The sequence below is a fragment of the Protomyctophum bolini genome (assembly GCF_963924005.1).
Source record: "Protomyctophum bolini genome assembly, chromosome: 20".
Classification (NCBI taxonomy): domain Eukaryota; kingdom Metazoa; phylum Chordata; class Actinopteri; order Myctophiformes; family Myctophidae; genus Protomyctophum; species Protomyctophum bolini.
Genome location: NC_137881.1, coordinates 24,828,431 through 24,850,187, shown reverse-complemented (window position 1 = coordinate 24,850,187; position 21,757 = coordinate 24,828,431). Strand labels below are relative to the sequence as shown.

The following is a 21,757-nucleotide window of genomic DNA, read 5'->3' as shown; positions in this document are numbered from 1 at the left end:
TTCAGAGACAAGCCCAAACAAAAGCAACGCGTAACCATGAATATTAAGCTTACAGGAAAAGTAGCCCAAAGCAGAACTGGCAACAATGCAAATCAGTGCTTAGGGCTGTCACGATTATGAAATTCCACATAAATGATTGTGATTAACGATTGAAATGTATGTGTGAATTTAATTTCTTTTTGGGGCTTTTAGGCTTCATCTCTGCTGTGGACTATGGGGACAAACATATACAGAAACGCATCAGCTACCACACTTAAAAGTTTGGACTCAGTTTATCATTCTGCCCTCAGATTTATAACAGGCGACAGCTATAACACCCATCACTGCATACTGTACAATAAGGTTGGTTGGCCCTCCCTTGCGACTATAGGAGAGACAAGCATTGGTTTTTATTTATCTATAAAGCTCTAACTTTTACAATGGAAAACTATTTCTTATCATACACAATCTCAAGATTATTAGTTGCTTGAGACCTCACATTCCTCCACTAAGTCTGGAAAATCTGCTTTTCAAGTGCTCTGCCCCGCACACTTGGCACACAACATGTGACCTTATAGACTTCACTCAAGTACAGCTGCTCTCTTTCTTCTCTTGGTCGCTCTCTATTGTACCCGTTTCAAATTGATGTTGATTCATTATGTGATGAAATGTTCCTTTATTCATTTATTCTATTAATCTGTTTTTTTCTTCCAGAGGTGAAATGTCCCTTTTAGAGAGGTTGATAATGACGTGCACATACGTGCAACAGCACAGACACACAACACAACACAACTCAGGGCCGGTCTCATAAAATATTTCAAACTTTAATCATTATAAACTGTTATATATATATATAAATACCTGGTCGTCTTATCAATAAGAACATTTTCTTTAAATAGCCAAATAAAAATAACACGTAAAACCAAGCTGCAAGATGGTATATTAAAGGGATACTCCGCCGTTTAAAAAAAGTTCCATTAAAAAGAAAAAGAAAAGAAAACGTGTTAATCAATGGAATGAAGACAGGTGTTTCAGAGTAAAGGTGTGAAATGGAGACAGACAGGTGTGTCAGAGTACAGGTGTGAATGCAGACAGACAGGTGTGTCAGAGTATGGTGTGAATGCAGACAGACAGGTGTGTCAGAGTACAGGTGTGAATGCAGACAGACAGGTGTGTCAGAGTATGGTGTGAATGCAGACAGACAGGTGTGTCAGAGTACAGGTGTGAATGCAGACAGACAGGTGTGTCAGAGTAAAGCAGGATTTTGGTTGGATGTGTTGACATCTTCCTCTGAGACACACCCCCACCATCACCGCTCTGAGAGAGAGAGAGAGAGAGCCATGATTTGTCAGGAGCCTTTTACTTTACTTTATTTGTTTATTTGGACAGGACAATGCATATTAATGGCCGTCACATGGACGTAAATACATCCGGATATAGCACAGTTGCTACACAACCCGACATTTTGGCTGAATGTTGTTTGCCGGTGCGGCACTTCGCAGTCTCCTCGAGTGGTGGCTCTGGTACCAATTCCCCTATCGGGCTTTCGTTTAATGAATTCACTTAGGGGGGGCGGGCACAGACCATGTAGGGTCTTTTATATGACCCCAACCTGTTTGAAAATGTTAAAGTTATCAAAGCTAAAACAATGGAGTCTCCGGAGGATGTTACAATGATGATATGAGTGGGGCTTCCTGTCAAACACTTTGAGAGCACTCTTGTACAGCTGTTCTATGGGTTTGAGAGTAGTCACCTGTGCAAGACCAGTTTGTGAAACAGTATTCATTTTCAATGTGTGATAGGATCATACAGTGAAGATACGATCTGGCCGCTCCAACTGTCAGGAATGGTCTCTAATTTGTTTAACCTTTAAAATGTTTTTTGAAGGTTAGGGTTGAGTCTAATATGACTCCGAGGTCAAGTTCCTCTCCACCCAGAAACACACCTGAGGACTCCAACACAACTGGTCAAGTTGGCTGTGTCCGAGGCTTAAAGGTCTTTAAATAAATACTTTCCGAAACACCTATGGGGAATATTTATGGGGAATTCTCTTCCGGGCCATGAAAGGTGACGGGACTGTGAATGCTCTATTGAGCTCAAACATACATCAAATTCATACGTGAACGGCCTTCATACGGCATTCCTGTGGAATGACCTTCCAAAAGACATAAAGGTTCCCCATATGGCATTCATACGGCATTCCACTGGTGCCGCCAAAATGTGGAATGACCTTCCAAAAGACATAAACGTTGCCCACTTGTTTTTGCTTGTTTTTAATATTGCGTATGTTGGTAAGAGTAATTTTTTTATTGTATTGTATATACTGGTATGTATTATATATTTGAATTGAGCACAATTAATGGGCCAAAGATGGGAAACAAGCCCCCTGATGTTAGAGATGGACATAAAGACATGAAACCAGGCAGGCACGCACGCACAGGCGCGCACACATACACACACACACACACACACACACACACACACACACACAAAAGTACACTCACTTTCTGCTTTCTTCTTTAGTGGTACCAGTGCTGCTTTCGCCTGGACAAAAAAAGCACAGTGAAAACATGTAATAAGTTAACTAGAACGGCACTCTGTCGAGTACCTACTTGCGTGTTGCACACAAGGTAGGCTACTGGTGCAAGCAGAGCGCGCAAGTACTGTCGACCGCTACAAACTTTCAAATCTCAGCCTCTCTGTAAAACATTGAAATTAATTGCGAAAGTAATTACGATATGTTTCAGTATTGGTAACAGGTAACGTGTATGTATACATGTATGTAAGTTGTAAGTTGAAAGTACTATACTGCGGTCAGCTGGCTTTTTTATGTACGTATGCTTGGTTGGCATCAGTATATTCCTCCCAAGCACAGGTGCATACTCACTCACAGAAGGATGTAAGCGAAGGAGGCCAATATTTAAACATGACTATTGGGCTGCAAATTAAATGCAAGGTCAGTGGGGTTTTTCCTGGTGATGACTGATCCTCTGACGCCCCCCTGTGGTTAAAGATTGAATCCATGGCAGTCTCAGAAACCTCACTCCCATCTCTGCTTCTCTCCAGAGCACAGCCTTCACGTCGTAAGCAGTCTGTTAGATTACCGTATACGTTTGTTATTAGGAACTCCCTGAAGATTCTGAACCAGATTAGAAAGGGTGTCACTCTGCCTAATGTTAATGTATACACCCCTATCGTCAATAATTTAAACCAGGTATTACAGATGGCGTATTTTCAGATTGGAGGAGGAGGGGTCTGAGCTGCATTGTAGATCTTTACATAGGCAGTAAACTGGACGCTTTTGCTCAATTGAAGACTAAATATCAGCTTCCTCAAGTAAATTTCCGGTACCACCAAATTAGGCACTTTGTGTGAGTGATCATATCCCATAATTTACAGTCAAACCCAAGGGCCACGGGATCTACTTATGATTTAATTCTCATACATCCAAACTCTAAAACATTTAGTTTCGGTGTACTCTGGTCACCTCAGAGATACGTGGGCTGAGGAGCTGGGCGTTCCAATGTCAGACGCGTTGTGGGAGGAGGGCCTGTCTAGTATTCAGAGCTGCTCTATCAATTCTAGATAATATAGATTGATTCAATTTAAAGTACTAGACCGGTGCCCGGCTGTAGAGCACCGAGTCGGTAACGACGTAAGTTGGAGATTGCACGCGCGCACACGCACATGCACACACACGCACACACACGCACAATAGCCGATCTACAAGCTCACAACGCTGTGCTGCAATGCGTTGTGAGCTTGTAGATGGGCTATTTTCAGCAAGCAACCAAGTGTAAAATGACTTACGGTATTTTACTTATTCACAGTCTCTGTGGCGCAACCGGTTAGCGCGTTCGGCTGTTAACCGAAAGGTTGGTGGTTCGAGTCCACCCAGGGACGAGGAATATTTTGACAGCTACTGTATGTGTGTCCCTGGCTGGCTGGCGTTTAGTTTGTTTGCACAACCAAGTGTCACTGTTGCACAGCCAAACAAACACACACACACACACACACACACACACTCTGACCTTCTTTATAGCGGTCCAGTCTTCAAGGATGTCGAGGTCTCTCAACATGTACACAATGAAAGGTCCTGAAAGAACAACACAACACAACAACAACAAATATATTTTAACCATTTATGGGCAAAAAACAATGAATATATAATTATATACTATATTTAATACATACCCTTTGTTATGCGGTTTTCAATTTTGTTTTGCAATTACACTTTTCACCAGGATCACGGATGGATTGATTCTACGTCCTTCGAAAGCCTACACGGGTTGTGCAAGGACACACTGTGGTTGTCCAGTGGTGACTTTGAGTGGCAGTTCGGGGCAAACGCTCTCGCCAGAACATGATTTACTATTCTCTGCCTATCGGGTCGCAACTCGAAACGGCCCCGAGTCAGCTCGCTCGCTTTAGCTCGCTCGGTGGTGTCTCTCACGCGGCTCAAGTTCACTTGAGACGGCGGGCCTCTGCCGCGGTCTAGTCCATACATGGGCAGTTGGCGGCCCGTGGGCCACATTCACAACCCATTTAGGCCTGACCTCAAAATTTAAAAAAAATCTTCTAAATCCTCCAGTTTTCTGAAATTCACGATTTTTCAAAAATAGCAGACCGTTGTTGGGAGGCGAGAGGCGCTTCCACATATGTGCAATATAAATAAATAAAGATTGATTGATTGATTGATTGATTGATTGAGTATTAGTCGACGGAATCAACACTGTTACTAACCTGACACCAGCTGACATCGTTTCCTCCGGTCCGTTCGAGACGCCATGTTCTTCCTCTTGCACTTCTTCCCTTTCAGCTCGTCACTCCACCACTCTGAAAATACAGTGTAGTTTACTGTCACTCCACCACTCTGAAAATACAGTGTAGTTTACTGTCACTCCACCACTCTGAAGTGTAGTTTACTGTAGTTTATGGTATAATCACTCCACCACTCTGAAAATACAATGTAGTTTACTGTAGTTTATGGTTTAATCACTCCACCACTCTGAAAATACAGTGTAGTTTACTGTAGTTTATGGTTTAATCACTCCACCACTCTGAAAGTACAGTGTAGTTTACTATCACTCCACCACTCTGAAAATACAGTGTAGTTTACTGTCACTCCACCACTCTGAAAATACAGTGTAGTTTACTGTAGTTTATGGTTTAATCACTCCACCACTCTGAAAATACAGTGAAGTTTACTGTAGTTTATGGTTTAATCACTCCACCACTCTGTTGTCTATTTGTATGTCTGATTCTCTGATTCTCTGATGTGTAAAATTTGAAAAAGGAAACATTGAGTCATGAAAAAAGAAAATTCAAAGAAAAGAAAGAGAGCAAAAGGATAATAAAATAGAGCATCGTCATGTTCATCAGGTATTATCCGTGTGAACCGTATCTCTCCTGTTGGAATCCTTTTCTTCTATACAATATGCTCACTGCCTGAATGCCTGATAGCCCAGTGACCTTACATGCATTCACAGTCTCTGTGGCGCAACCGGTTAGCGCGTTCGGCTGTTAACCGAAAGGTTGGTGGTTCGAGTCCACCCAGGGACGGGGAATATTTTGAGTGGTGCAACCACTCCTATAGACAGCTACTGTATGTGTGTCGCTTGGTCTGTCCAAGCACGAAAATTGCGTTTGGTCTGTTTGCACAACTAAGTGTCACTGTTGCACAGCCAAACACACACATATAGTAACTGTATATATGATGATTTGGGGTAGTACAGTAGAGGGACCCCCACACGGTAACGCTGTCATTTCTCAACCGTTTTGGACGCAGGGTGGCTCGCCGGAACCTGGCCGGGTTCTTGTGGGTCTGGAACTTCCGGGGACCCCCACACAGAGTTGCACCACTCACTTCACAAGGGTGTGATTTTTACACTTTTGTTGATTTTGACAGCAAATTTTGATTTTAGTTTTAGTCAGTCTCTTGAATAGTTTATTTAGTTTTAGTCACATTTTTGTTTAGTGTTAGTCTAGTTTTAGTCGACTAAATCTACAGTTGATTTAATTGACTAAAACTTATTTTGGCGGGCCTTGATGCCATCGTAATGACTGATTTTACACTTGCTGAAAATAGCCGATCTATAAGCTCACAACGCTGTGCTGCAATGCCCAGACTATACAATATGCTGAGTGCCTGAATGCCTGACTGTTGCATCACTGATAGCCCAGTGACCTAATACTCATTCACAGTCTCTGTGGCGCAACCGGTTAGCGCGTTCGGCTGTTAACCGAAAGGTTGGTGGTTCGAGTCCACCCAGGGACGAGTAATATTTTTGAGTGGTGCAACCACTCCTATAGACAGCTACTGTATGTGTATCTCTGGCTGGCTGGCTGGCTGGGACTGTCCCTGGCTGAGTGTCACTGTTGCGCAGCCACACACACACACACACACACACACACACACACACACTGTATGATGATTTGGGGTGGTACAGTACAGTACAGTAGAGGGCCCACACGGTAATGATCATAGCTTAGTTTCCATTTCGTTTTCGTCAGTGAAAATAGGGAGTGGACGAACATTTTTCGTCAACTACAATCAACACTGACTTGTACTCAACAGTGCTTTGGCTTCAACGACGATAAGAGTTGTACACCAAAGTGGCTCAGGAGGTAGCCTCGCATCACCAGGCTTTCCACCTCGGAGGAAAGCCCGGTCTGTGTTACTAAATCGCCCGTGTGATTCGGTCGGGAGCGGATGATATGTTACGTCATGTTGTTGTAGTCACTGATTTGCAGTCATCGGGCAGGAAACCACAAAATTAATAAGAACTATCACAAATAATTCCCTCATAATTACTTACTTACGCCTATTACCCCTTCTGGGGCTTAGGCCATCGACAAGAGTTCTCCAAGCATCTCGATCCTGAGCCAACACTTCCAGCTGTCCCCAAGTGCGGCCCATATTCTTTGCATCTGCCTCCAAGTCTCTGCGCCAGGTGTTTCGTGGCCGACCTCTCTTTCTTTTCCCTCATAATTACCCTAACCCAATAAAAATAGAATTTCCCTGTTGGAATAACAAAGGTATAGAGATGCTAAATAGTCTCTGGAAAGTACACTCTTTAAAAAAATCTGCTAAACTAACGCCGCATCAAGGATTTTATTGGGTAGGTAGGGGAATTATTTTGGGTAGTTCTTATTCCGGTTGTGGTTTCCTGCCTGATGACTACAAACCAGTGAGTTACCCTGTTTACTAATACTGTAGTCCTTTGGACTACTTGTTTACTAATAATGCAGTCCTTCAGACTGTTTACTAATACTGCAGTCCTTTGGACTACTTGTTGACTAATACTGCAGTCCTTCGCAATACTTGTTTACTAATACTGCAGTCCTTCAGACTGTTTACTAATACTGCAGTCCTTCAGACTGTTTACTAATACTGCAGTCCTTCGGACTACTTGTTTACTAATACTGCAGTCCTTCGGACTACTTGTTTACTAATACTGCAGTCCTTCAGACTGTTTACTAATACTGCAGTCCTTTGGACTACTTGTTTACTAATACTGCAGTCCTTCAGACTACTTGTTTACTAATACTGCAGTCCTTCGGACTACTTGTTTACTAATACTGCAGTCCTTCAGACTGTTTACTAATACTGCAGTCCTTTGGACTACTTGTTTACTAATACTGCAGTCCTTCAGACTACTTGTTTACTAATACTGCAGTCCTTCAGACTGTTTACTAATACTGCAGTCCTTCGGACTACTTGTTTACTAATACTGCAGTCCTTCAGACTGTTTACTAATACTGCAGTCCTTTGGACTACTTGTTTACTAATACTGCAGTCCTTCAGACTACTTGTTTACTAATACTGCAGTCCTTCAGACTGTTTACTAATACTGCAGTCCTTCGGACTACTTGTTTACTAATACTGCAGTCCTTCAGACTGTTTACTAATACTGCAGTCCTTTGGACTACTTGTTTACTAATACTGCAGTCCTTCAGACTACTTGTTTACTAATACTGCAGTCCTTCAGACTGTTTACTAATACTGCAGTCCTTCGGACTACTTGTTTACTAATACTGCAGTCCTTCAGACTGTTTACTAATACTGCAGTCCTTCGGACTACTTGTTTACTAATACTGCAGTCCTTTGGACTACTTGTTTACTAATACTGCAGTCCTTCGGCCTGGGATCCCGACCGGATCATAAACCCCAAAAAGGAACGTTTCCCTGGCTAGGAGGTAAACAACAGGACGGTTTCGGTTTCAACGCCCCAGCCACCCGGCCCGGGGGAGGGAAGCCGGGCGACCCTCAATTATTCACCTTTTTCCTGGGCTGTGTGTGCTCCAGTTCCTGTTGATTTCATTGGATATCATTGGTCATCTGACCAGTTTCATTGGATCAAATCGACAGGAACTGGAGCACACACCGCCCAGGAAAAAGGTGAATAGAAGACAGTGGTGAAGTCCATTTTTCAACTTTAACTTAAATTCAAGCTTTATTTTTTCACGCTCCTCACAAGCTATGGGATCTGTAATCGTGGTCCCATAGCCCCAGATGGATAACGTGTGCGTGCGTGTGTGCGTACCAGAGGTGATCTGTCTATCTTCCTCCAGTCTTCTGATCTTGTCCAGTAGTTCTGTCTTCATGGCGTCAAACAGTAATGTGCGCTCGCTCTGTAACACACACACACACACACACACACACACACACACACACACACACACACACAGGTTGATACAGTACGTGTGTTAACGTGTGTGTGTGTGTGTGTGTGTGTGTGTTTGTGTGTGTGTGTGCGTGTGTGTGTGTGCATGCGTGCGTATGTGTGTATGCATGTGTGTATGCATGCGTGTGTGCTTATACAAATGTGTGTTTGTGTGTGCGTGCGTGTCATACCTCCAGGTGTTGTTGTGCTCCCTGAACTTCACATTCATACTTATGTTTGATGACCTGAAGACACAGCTCTCTGTACACTCCTACACACACACACACACACACACACACAGGATAATAAAATAGAGCATCGTCATGTTCATCAGGTATTATCCGTGTGAACCGTATCTCTCCTGTTGGAATCCTTTTCTTCTATACAATATGCTGACAATGCCTGAATGCCTGACTGTTGCATTACTGATAGCCCAGTGACCTTATCCTCATTCACAGTCTCTGTGGCGCAACCGGTTAGCGCGTTCGGCTGTTAACCGAAAGGTTGGTGGTTCGAGTCCACCCAGGGACGAGGAATATTTTTGAGTGGTACAACCACTCCTATAGACAGCTACTGTATGTGTGTCTCTGGCTGGCTGAGTGTCACTGTTGCGCAGCCAAACACACACACATTAACTGTATATATGATGATTTGGGGTGTTACAGTACAGTAGAGGGCCCACACGGTAACTCTGTTGCATGCTGAAAATAGCCGATCTACAAGCTCACAACGCTGTGCTGCAATGCGTTGTGAGCTTGTAGATGGGGTATTTTCAGCATGCAACCAAGTGTAAAATGACTTACGGTATTTTACTTATTCACAGTCTCTGTGGCGCAACCGGTTAGCGCGTTCGGCTGTTAACCGAAAGGTTGGTGGTTCGAGTCCACCCAGGGACGAGGAATATTTTTGAGTGGTGCAACCACTCCTATAGACAGCTACTGTATGTGTGTCTCTGGCTGGCTGGCTGGCTGGGTCTGTCCAAGCACGGAAATTGCGTTTGGTTTGTTTGTGTACAGTGAGGCTATGAGTAATTGAGAATACAATCATAGAGTGCTATGTGGTACGTCTGCATACAATGCTAACTTATACATCTACGCATGGAAGTAAATGAACCAATCAGTACACTTCAATACGAGGTCTGCTAAGAGGATTTACAACCCCAGAAAGCCTATGGCTTGTTTCCATTGCGGTCCTTCATATTCAATTCATGGAAACTATACCAGTCGACTAGATCAATTCTAAAACCCTTAGCGTTGTCCCTGCGGTGTGATATGTCTTGTTGATCCACATTGACCCTAGTGATTCAACGCATGGAATTCAATGGCCCAAACCACACCAAAGGGTCGAGACGGTTTTAGCGTTAACTCCTTGCAACCGTTTGGACCCAAGGAGTTGCATGGTGACCCTTTGGTGTGGTTAGGGCTTTAGTCATACTTTTTATTTATTTTTTGCTGTGCCTAACCGCTCCAATGACTGGTCGCGTGTGTCTGTCTGTCTGTCTGTCTGAGTACAAACAGCTGCAATACAGTAGTGTTGTTGAGCAGCCTGCACGGCTCAGTTCACAGCACAAGCCACAAGGGTGTGATTTTCATTTTAATTTGAAATGGTTGAAAGTGTGGCTCCTGTTGGCCGAGCAGTCTACAAGAGGGTCTGTGTCTGTGTGTGCGTAGCATCATGTTTCTCTGCAGAGAGGACAGAGGGTGTGTGTGTGTGTGTGTGTGTGTGTGTGTACCTGCTAGATGTGTGCGTAGCGTCATGTTGGTGTCTAAGGAGGACAGAGGGTCTGTGTACTCTCCTGCCTTCCCTGTGAGAACCTCGTCCAGTTTCACCTTCACCTGGCTCACACGCTCTCTGAAGAGCCTGCAAGTAACCAATCAATAAACACCTGCAATTAAGCAATCAATAAACCCCTGCAATTAACCAATCCATAACAACCTGCAAGAAACAAGACCAATTAACCAATCATTAATATCCTGCGAGATAGATAGAAATGCCATTACATGGGGGACTGTATTCTAATTCAGGTCAAACCTGGGGTCCTTGAAATTAAACTGGTTGAGAATCACGGCTAGAGTCGTAAAGCTCTTCTCTTATGGGGGTCCTTGGAGTATATTTTCTATAGGGTTTTCCAGAGCCATAGAGTAAGACAGAGTTACGACATTAACTCGAGAAGCCTTCGCCCCACGACTTCAAATTTGACACGAGCGTGCCACAACGCCACAGGGAGTGCGGTTGCCCGGCCTTGAGTCGGTCGGATACGCAGTTTTCCAGCGTAGTGGACTTGCTAGTGGACGTAATGAGCCTAAGTCCCTTCACCTGTAGAATTCCCAGCCTCTGCCTCAGCCAAATGATTGCCATGGCAACCCCACACCTGCCATTTAATTACTTAACCAATCCACTTTTCAGTCAGTTTGCACTCTTCAGACACAGGCATATATTGGCACTAAAGGGACACAGACGTCTGATTAAAATAGGGTGCATTTTGCAATAAAAGGGATAAAAGGGACGCAAAAAAACAACGACCTCTGCATCCACGGGATGCACTATACTGTACTGTTTTTTATTCTAGTTCATTTTGCTAGTTTTAGATATAATAATAATTTCTTCTTGTTTTCTACATGAATATAACCACATTATAACCATATACAATGACATGGGAGTTAAATGCTGCAAATTGTAAAAATGGCAAAATATGACTCCTAACGTTGTTGAAGTGGGACTCATAAAATGTCCCTGGGACTCATCTAAAAGACCATCCCTGCATCCCGGGACTCATTACAGTACATATGAGTATATACATCACTGCAGACGGTTACAAAGGGTGCTATGACAACAGCTATTGCATACTAGGTTTCCAACTTGCATCGTTCCCAAGTAGGCCGGTGGCTGACGGGCACAGGTCTTGTAATAAAATTATTAAACATGTTTGCGGTCATTTTAACATGTGGGTTGGTCAGTTAATAATGTGTGACATGTCATCCATCCATCTTACTTGTCTTTGAGGTCGTGGAACTGTTTCTCCAGATCCACCATCTCCTCCAGACACTCTCCTCTTCTCCTCTCACAGTCCTCATCATCCATCTCTACAGAGAGAGAGAGAGAGAGAGACAGAGAGAGACAGGGAGAGAGACAGAGAGAGACAGAGAGAGAGAGAGAGACAGAGAGAGAGATTGCGGTTACAAAATGTATGTTTTGGGTGAATTAAAAAAGTATTGCGGGACACTATACAGTATACACAGTGCTTCTTTCACCGACCATTATATCACTATGTGATTCATTCTTGTTTTGACAACAGTGATTTGCTTAACACATTCCCTCCCGTTACACTACGTGGGATTGTGAGGCCAGTGCCAGTCAAATGCGCAAAATACCACATTAGAAGAGACCCTGGGCAACCAGGAAGTGCATTGACAAGATTTGGGGCACAGTTAGTAACTAAAACATGTTGTATCTTTGGGCGAAAAACTGCATTTTATACATGTGGTGTATAAAACGCTTAAGGTGGGTCCACTAGGGAAAGTAGGCTTTAGACCAACTCCACAAAGCCGTCATTGTATTGATTAGTAGCTAAAGTGTTTTCGCAGAAGTCGAAAGTGCCTACACAAAAAGTGCGTGGGCAGAAAGTTGCACGCGCAAAGACGTCCTTCTAGAGGCCTATTCACACTCCAAAATACAAACTACAACATGAAGTCACTGAGCAGCAGTTATAAGTGACTCACCGCTCACCCAAACACATCTCTCTGTTTTTACTAAAACTACAACATGACATCACTGATCCGCGGTGGTAAGAGACTCACCGCTCACCCCAAGCACATCTCTCTGATTTTACTAAAACTACAACATGACATCACTGATCCGCGGTGGTAACGAAACTCACCGCTCACCCCAAACAGGCAAACACATCTCTCTGTTTTTACTAAAACTACAACATGACATCACTGATCCGCGGTGCAGGTAAGAGACTCACCGCTCACCCAAACACATCTCTCTGATTTCACTAAGCACCGTTTCGGTGGCCACCAATACACCTAAAACAGGAGTATGAATGGAGCACCAGAGCTAAGCTCTCACCTGAACTCTCCTCCTCCTCCTCTTCATCCTCCTCTTCGTCCTCCTCCTCCTCTTCGCTCTCGTCCAGGTCGGTCTCCTCTCTCTCCTCGGTGCTCTCCTCCTCCTCCATCATCATCTCCTCCTCCTCCTCCTCCTCTGCTCCTCCTGCAGTGTGCGTGCCGTCCTCACGGTGGCGCCGCAGCTCTCCGTTGGTCTTCGCCTCCTCCGTGGTGTTGCGCGTCTCTCTCCCCGACACCTCCTCTTCCTCCTCCTCCTCCTCCATCTCCTCCTCCTCCTCCTCCTCCGAGGGCTCTCTGACCGAGGGCTGCACCGGCATGGCTGTTTGGACGCACACACACACACACACGCACGCACGCACGCACGCACGCACGCACGAACACACAAACTAGTTTAGTTTTAGTTCATTTAGATTTTTGTACATTTTTTTCGGATTTTCTCTTTTTTATTAGTGTTAAATTAGTTTTAGTATTTGTTTTTTTCTGCCCTTTTCAATCCTGCACCTGACAAATATGTCAGGTGCAGCTCAGATTGTAAAGGGCCCATACATGGGGAAAGCCCCCATATATGCCCAGGTCTCGTGACATGACTATTACATCATCAGGGATGATAGTAAATCAGGGCTCATATCATAGTAAATGCGACCTGCTGTCGCAATTAATATGTAATATGTTGATCTGACCTCATCAAACCCTGTACACTCAAGACACGCTCGATATATGGCCAGTTCACACGATGAGGTCGCTTCTCGCCCTCAGGCGTCTTACTGGTAATAATACAAAAGATAACAAAAGCACTACTTATACAGTATGTGTTACTTATGTTACAGTTTTCCTATGTTGATGTGAAATTGTAGCCTATATGTATTGATACTACTGTGAAGATGATCCAATAAAACTAAACTAGACAGACAGACAGGTACCTCGTGACCAGACAGACAGACAGACACAGGCTGCAGCCAGACATGAGCCTAAAGAAATCGTAGGCGCAGACGTCTCGGCGGTTTTTAGACAGCTGGTGGATGGAGAAAAAGCTCCACGTCCGCCGACGACTTGCGCGCAACGGCCAGCCGACAGCTGACGCTCTCCTCTGCGGCAGAGACAGCTGCCGACAAGCGTGTGTCACCCGGCAGTGATAGGCACTAGCCAATGGAACAGATGCAGCCGCAGCCCATCCACTGGGCGGGTATTCACTTGTAGTTTTCTTCTTTCACGGAGTCAAACGCCCCCTGGGCAGTGGGCACCTCGAAGTAACATTCTGTCCACTCCAAATTGTTAACAAAACATTGAAAAATCGTCTGAAGAAATGTAAAGCAGTGGTTCTCATGTTTGCTTCAGATCACCCCTGTAATCTTTTCATCCATGGCACCCCTGGCTGAATTACATTGTCATTTACTGTAACCCTGATCCATGATGACATTGAAAACAACTTTATATTTATAAAATAGCGCGTTCACTTCACCCTCCACAGCCCTTCTCATCATCAATAACCTCATTCTCCGTGGTGTAGTGGTTAGGATTCTGCGCTCTCACCGCGGCGGCCCGGGTTCGATCCCCGGTCAGGGAACACTGTTTTATGATGAATTCCTGTTCTGTTCTTTAACTATATAGAAGTGTCTATTTATACGTCTCTAAATGTTTTGATGAATTGAACCATGTGGACCCTGTTGTAAACAAGTGTAATGCTTAATTGGGTCGTTCACTCACAGTTAACAGTATTTGTATTGAGTTTGTGCTTGAAATGTATTGTAATTCTGCAAACTGTTAATAAATATTTAAATAAATAAATCAAAAATATCCTTCTCCTTCTCACCGCCGGGTGACACACTTCATTTTTATGCTTGTCGGCAGCTTACATCTGACGCGGAGGAGAGCATCAGATGTAAACTGGCCGTCGCGCAAGTCGTCGGAAAACAAAACTATTGTAGCCTCGGCAGGGAGGCGAACCCGGGTTGCCAATTCCAAAGGCACGTACGTTAACCAGTCTACTAGAGAGTCATAACTTGACAGCCTTGTAGCAACGCAGCAGCATATAGCCTACACTAGAATGCGCCTTTGTCTGTCAACATCTTGTCACTCACTCACTTGTCACTCTCACGCCCACTTCGCCAACCAAGAAATAGAAGACTACATGCCATTGAATAGGCTTCCGGGTGCGTCCCCTCTCGGGACCGCCCACTTTCCGCAGAGTAGAGCGGAGACGTCTGCTACCTACGATTTCTTTAGGCTATGGTGTGACTGCAGTCAGACAGCACCATCCATACGGCTTCCGTGACGTCATTGCAAGACAAGGCGCAAACGAAAGGGCAACGATGGTCTGTATGTACGATCATAAAGCGAGTTTATGTCGACTTGTCTAAACAGAATAAATGGATTATAAACGTGATATCTATCGCTAATCGACTTGGTCAAGTGCAACATTGAAAAGCACACGCACGCACACGCGCACACTGACGCACACACGCGCACGTACGTCTGCCTTGGCTATATTGTTGCACGTTTAACTTTAGAATTATACTAAAGTCCGTCCACTGACGGATGCCATCTCAAATTCAATGTCAGCAGCGCATAAAAGCCTAGCCTCGGTCGGTCCCCGGCTAAAGGCTTACTCAATACTCATCTGCGAAGAGGAAAAAACCCTGCTGCGTTACTTACAGTAAAGCAGTGGTCCTTGAGGGTTGTCTCCAGATAAATGATCAAAAGTTGGTAACCAAATGGACCCTTAAAGATATTTAACTCTGGAGAGCGTAAAATGAATCCAAATGGTCCATTTGGCTTAATTTTACGCTCTGCAGAGTTAAATTATTGTTAAACAACTGCAATAACTTAATTTACAATAAGTCTACACAATTAGAGCATTAGAAGAATTGTTATTTTGATAAATGTGTGCCTGTTATCTCTCCTATCGTACCGTAACATCAATACATCATGGAATTGTGGACAAAATCTTATCCAACGACAACAACATATTCTTTAGTTTCGGATCTGAGAGGCTAAATGTCATCAAATGGTGGTCCGTGGCTCAAATGCTGAATAAATAATGGACCTTGATATGAAAAAGGTTGAAAACCACTGGTGTACAACAACTACAGTACGTAGGATCCATCCACGGATTAACTGAAGAGCCAGGCGTATGGCGTAAACTAAACATAATATTAGTATTTCCTACGGGGAGCTTTACGTAAACAGCGCAACGTCATCCACTCACCTTGATACGAGCGTCCCGCTGGATTTTTAGGATTTTTACGCACAGATTATTAATAATAAATTAAAGTACAGTTAAAGGCGATGTATTCCATAATCATAAAAAAACTACTTCCTCCTTCTTCACTTCAGTACAGTTCGACTCTTTGCCGGACTCTGTCGAGCAGCCAATCGGTGTTGAGAACCCGACGAACGACGTTGGCCAATGGCAATGCACGATGTGCACTCGGGTGGGTTTTTATCCAATCGTAATCCGAGGCCAGGTTGGGAGGGGGGTGCGGCCAATGGGATCGCTTCTAGAAGGTTAGACGAGTACCCGGGGAAAGCCTGGCTTTCTATTGGCTGCGCACGCACGCATGCACACACACACACACACACACACACACACACGCACACGCACACGCACACGCACACGCACACACACACACACACACACACACACACACACACACACACACACACAGCACAGCACAGTTTCCGTGTCACTGCAGTCACACCATAGCCTAAAGAAATCGTAGGTAGCAGACGTCTCCGCTCTACTCTGCGGAAAGTGGGCGGTCCCGAGAGGGGACGCACCCGGAAGCCTATTCAATGGCATGTAGTCTTCTATTTCTTGGTTGGCGAAGTGGGCGTGAGAGTGACAAGTGAGTGAGTGACAAGATGTTGACAGACAAAGGCGCATTCTAGTGTAGGCTATATGCTGCTGCGTTGCTACAAGGCTGTCAAGTTATGACTCTCTAGTAGACTGGTTAACGTACGTGCCTTTGGAATTGGCAACCCGGGTTCGCCTCCCTGCCGAGGCTACAATAGTTTTGTTTTCCGACGACTTGCGCGACGGCCAGTTTACATCTGATGCTCTCCTCCGCGTCAGATGTAAGCTGCCGACAAGCATAAAAATGAAGTGTGTCACCCGGCGGTGAGAAGGAGAAGGATATTTTTGATTTATTTATTTAAATATTTATTAACAGTTTGCAGAATTACAATACATTTCAAGCACAAACTCAATACAAATACTGTTAACTGTGAGTGAACGACCCAATTAAGCATTACACTTGTTTACAACAGGGTCCACATGGTTCAATTCATCAAAACATTTAGAGACGTATAAATAGACACTTCTATATAGTTAAAGAACAGAACAGGAATTCATCATAAAACAGTGTTCCCTGACCGGGGATCGAACCCGGGCCGCCGCGGTGAGAGCGCAGAATCCTAACCACTACACCACGGAGAATGAGGTTATTGATGATGAGAAGGGCTCTGGAGGGTGAAGTGAACGCGCTATTTTATAAATATAAAGTTGTTTTCAATGTCATCATGGATCAGGGTTACAGTAAATGACAATGTAATTCAGCCAGGGGTGCCATGGATGAAAAGATTACAGGGGTGATCTGAAGCAAACATGAGAACCACTGCTTTACATTTCTTCAGACGATTTTTCAATGTTTTGTTAACAATTTGGAGTGGACAGAATGTTACTTCGAGGTGCCCACTGCCCAGGGGGCGTTTGACTCCGTGAAAGAAGAAAACTACAAGTGAATACCCGCCCAGTGGATGGGCTGCGGCTGCATCTGTTCCATTGGCTAGTGCCTATCACTGCCGGGTGACACACGCTTGTCGGCAGCTGTCTCTGCCGCAGAGGAGAGCGTCAGCTGTCGGCTGGCCGTTGCGCGCAAGTCGTCGGCGGACGTGGAGCTTTTTCTCCATCCACCAGCTGTCTAAAAACCGCCGAGACGTCTGCGCCTACGATTTCTTTAGGCTCATGTCTGGCTGCAGCCTGTCCGCTCCTCAGACCTCAGCTAGGACCTCAGCAGGCAGCAACCTTAATTGCACCTTGCAAAGAGAATATATTCCCTATAGGTTTAGGGTTAGCAATAGCCAATGATGTAATGCAGTTAGTTATACGACATATTATACATTATATGTAATTTAATTGTATTACATCATTGCCTAACGGCTTAACAGTAATTAAAAGTAGCCTACATATATGTCATTCTAATTCATGTTAAAAGGGACAGTGTGTTGCAACATTGATTCATCCATTATGTGTCTATATATTCATATGTCCATCCAGTCTATAGGCCTACTGAATAACAAGAGAATTATGAACTGTGTATAGCCTAATGATGTTATCCTTGTCACTCACTATTCAGGTTTTTACTCTGACCTGTAACTTTATAATCATATACCGGCTGCTTGTAATATAGTCTATTGTTTACACTCTACACTTTAATTATTACTGTAAGATATATATTTTTTAATAGGCTAGTGAAATTGTGCAGATCTACACTGTGAGTTTGAAATGGAGATTTTATGGCTGGAGATCCAGCCATAAATGTTTTATGGCTGGATTTTGATCATTACTAGCAATTATGTTGTATTATTCAGTAAAATGTGGACATTAATCTCATTACATGTACAGTCAACACAAATCCATACAATAGTGTCCTAAATAAGATCCCAAGTAAATACAGAAGTCTCATTGTTTTTGTTTTTCCTTTTCGCATATTTTTATTAAAGTTGCATAAAAGTGTAACAAAATTGGGCAAAAACAAGACCTTGTTTGATATTGCTACATTTGAATGTTGGTTTGTTTTGAATCATCGTCCTACAACATGGTCAGTACTCCACCAATCAGCATGATTTAGCCTCAAAGATAGTAACCACTATATAGCCTACTTTCATTTTTGTTTTTCTACTCTTTTTTTTTTTCTTTTTGCAATTTCCAACAGTAAAAAAAAAACAGACTTCTCAACAACAGTCTAAGAAAGGTATTAAATCCAAAGCTGGATTTTAAGAAGAAAGAAAATCCATTCAAATTCGATTATCGATTGAGCTTGTCTGGCGCGATTCAATGCCCAAGACACCCAGACACACCCCCACAGGCAAAACCAATCGCTGGGTGATTCTCTGGATGGATTTTAATAAAACATTTTGTCAACTATGTTGAATATTAAAGTCATGGCCACGATAAAAAACAACTTCATTCAAATGAGCCTAACAGTATATTGTATTAAACACTCACTCACTTCTAGAAAAGAATGAGAAAGAAAAAAAAAATTCCTTTCAAACCACTTTTTCCAAAATGTCTGAATTTGTTCTTTTTTTTCCAATACATTTTCAAAACTGCTGACACCAGGATTTTCTATTTCATACGTAAAAGAAGAAAAAAAAAAGTCTAGTCTTGAAAACCTTTCTAAAATTCTGACAACAGGATTGAATGAATAAAAAAAAACGTATTTCAGAAATAGCCCTAAAAACAGCAAGACGCGATGGTCGTGAGCTCGACTCGTGAGATGATCGGCTATTTGGGCTATTTATGAACACACACATATATATATATATATAGTTATACATATATATATATTTAGGGCTTAAGTGGTTTAGAAAGAAAAAGGAGCAAAAGAAGAGGAAAGGTTCTTAAGGTATTCCAACCTCCGCCATTATGACGTACGTTCGGGAATCGAACGTGCAGCTGTTAGCTGTGGTGGCGCTACACCTTGTTGCTTGTATGTTGTTTTGTTGGTTGGTTTGTTTGTTTCCTTTCAAAATGAATGCCTCCTATTTTATTTTATTTGGTTTACATAAACATAAATAACACCTAAGGCAACAGCTGATTTGCTTACAAAAAAGGGAGAGAGAGAGGAAGGAAGTTGAAGGAGAACTAGAAGAACGGATGGATGGAGGGATGGATGTGTGGGTGGGTGTGTGGATGGATATGGATGAGAAGAGAATGGAGGATTGCCGGTACAGACATAACAGATCGGTAAGAGGATAGTCGGTGCGCGACAACGCCATACGACAAAGTAGAAACATCGGGCTTCGAGATGGCAAGGTCGACGCAAGACAGAAATAGGTCAGTTCGGGGTGTGTGCAAGCGTGCATGTTTTGGGTGCAGAGAGACTGAGAGGTCGAGGTCTGTTGTCGCCGCAGGTGTATTGTGATCGGCCAAATCAGGGATCAACGCATTTTCTTAATATACACCTGGCACTGCCACATGTCCCATTGGCCGACAGTCCCCCCCCCCCCCCCCCCCATGCGATTTGATTGGCTCACAACCAGGAACAGATGGCTTCTTCTTGGGAGACGATTGGGCCGCTGTGGCGTGGCGGGACAACGTGCGAGACACCCTCGCGTGTGACAGCCCAAACCCCCCCTTCCCCTTCCAAATAGGGTGTGCGTTCCTTTCTGTCGGTCGGCGTTTTTTCACTGCGTGATGGTATGTGTAAGGTTTTAACAAGAGCGACCGGTTGGGCCCTACCTTCCGCATTGCAATGTGGGAGATGAGACAAGTCTACGAATATATAAAGCAGTACCAACGGTCACCACGGTACACATTCAGACACCAACACGAAATGGCACTACCACCAACTATACGAGTGATTTGGGACACGGCCAGAGACATGACATGGCGATTGTGCTGGCAGTGGCCGCCCAAGCGCAAAAAGTGGCGTTCTTGATTGTGTTTCGCGCACGCATGGGGCCCTTTGATTTGGTGTAGCACCACGGCCAAGGACGTCAGGCCCAAAAGACACCACACATTCCAGGGCTGGTGATAAGGGACAACCTCCATGGCTTGCATGCATACATGCATGCATGAACGTGCACGTGTTTTTGTGTGTGGGATAATGGCACCCCGAACTGACCTTTCGCACGTGCACACACACACACACACACACACACACACACACACACACACACACACACACACACACACACACACACACACACACACACACACACACACGGCAGACGAGAGAGAGAGAAGAGTGTGAGTATGACGGAAAACAAGGCAAACAAAAGAAAAGTACCGGACCTATACGGAATCTACACTACTACCCCCACCCCCCTCACAATGTTTTTTTACGAGAGGATAGAACAACTCTGCCTCAAAACTGTACCACGTTTCGAAGGAATCGCCAAAAATAGCCGATCTACAAGCTCACAGCGCAACGATTTGATTGGCTATTTCCGGGTGCAACGACAACAATACGCGCAGATATTTAAAAAAAATCCGACGTAAGCCCAACTGTGTCATTTCAAATGACCTTTGACCTCAAAATGGAGGAGAATCTAGGGGGTTCCGGTTCCTCCCTCGTTGGGCGAAATAAGGTAACAAATGACGCGTCCACATACCACAAGATTTGTAACAGACAGAGTCTCCAGCTCCGACAAATACAGACAGTTTGCAGGTGATTCTCAGAGAAGGGAAAGAAGAAACAGGGTGGCGTAGGTATCCCCCAGTGCACTGCATACGTTTGTTAAAGCCCAAACCACACCATAGGGTCAGGTCGGGACGAGGCGGTTATTAAGGTCAAACACACAAAATGCAACTCATTGAGTTGCATTGGTGTGGTTGACCTCAAAATGGTGTTGTCCCATGGAGTCCCTATGTGGTTCGAGCTTTAGACATACTAACGGTCCGACAGGCATTAGTCCGACAAACCGTCGCTCCCGTGGCAGGTTCGTCGGACCAAACACACCCCCGTCCCCCTCTCAACCCACCCCTCCAAAAAGTGTCAGGTCACTCAATGACCCCCCCCCCCCCCCCCAACAACTCTATAGAACGCGACAAAACTCCTTAAAACAAGAAAAAAAAGGGATGCACCGATATGGTAACTCTGGGGCCGAACGACAAAAAGAAGGCCTATCATAATAATCTTAACATTAACAGTGTACAGCTTGGTAGGTTGTTGCATGTTACACTACACACCAAACAAACAAAACAACACATAAAAAAACGGCCACTGGCCATGGGTGAATGTCAACTCATTGGTGGTCAAAGGCAAAAGCATTGTCCGATACCCCGATATACAGGCCAATATACAGTATATAGATATG

General features: G+C 44.1%; 2 protein-coding genes across 4 annotated transcripts in view; both read right to left on the bottom strand.

Annotated features, from left to right (window-relative positions):
• Positions 1–1,141: 1,141 nt before the first annotated feature.
• brms1 (BRMS1 transcriptional repressor and anoikis regulator) lies at positions 1,142–16,048 on the bottom strand. Of its 2 annotated transcripts, none has more exons than XM_080792125.1 (10): positions 15,921–16,048; positions 12,717–13,034; positions 11,638–11,728; positions 10,378–10,505; positions 8,837–8,916; positions 8,526–8,613; positions 4,723–4,815; positions 4,011–4,075; positions 2,484–2,523; positions 1,142–1,296 (listed from the first exon to the last, which is right to left on the bottom strand). In XM_080792125.1, the coding sequence occupies exons 2-10, from the start codon at positions 13,030–13,032 to the stop codon at positions 1,289–1,291; spliced, it is 909 nt and encodes a 302-aa protein (XP_080648251.1). In that variant the 5' UTR covers positions 13,033–13,034; positions 15,921–16,048; the 3' UTR covers positions 1,142–1,288. The 2 variants fall into 2 exon arrangements, with proteins under 2 accessions (XP_080648251.1, XP_080648252.1); XM_080792126.1 differs by having other exon boundaries at positions 12,717–13,101; positions 15,921–16,018.
• A 2,376-nt stretch (positions 16,049–18,424) lies between these two features.
• The window catches only part of ppp1r14bb (protein phosphatase 1, regulatory (inhibitor) subunit 14Bb), a 35,717-nt gene continuing 32,384 nt past the window's right edge, over positions 18,425–21,757 (bottom strand). For both annotated transcript variants that reach the window (XR_013965958.1, XM_080791974.1), the window contains one exon: positions 18,425–21,757. This exon is cut by the window's right edge. The gene's annotated coding sequence lies outside the window, so the exon portion shown is untranslated.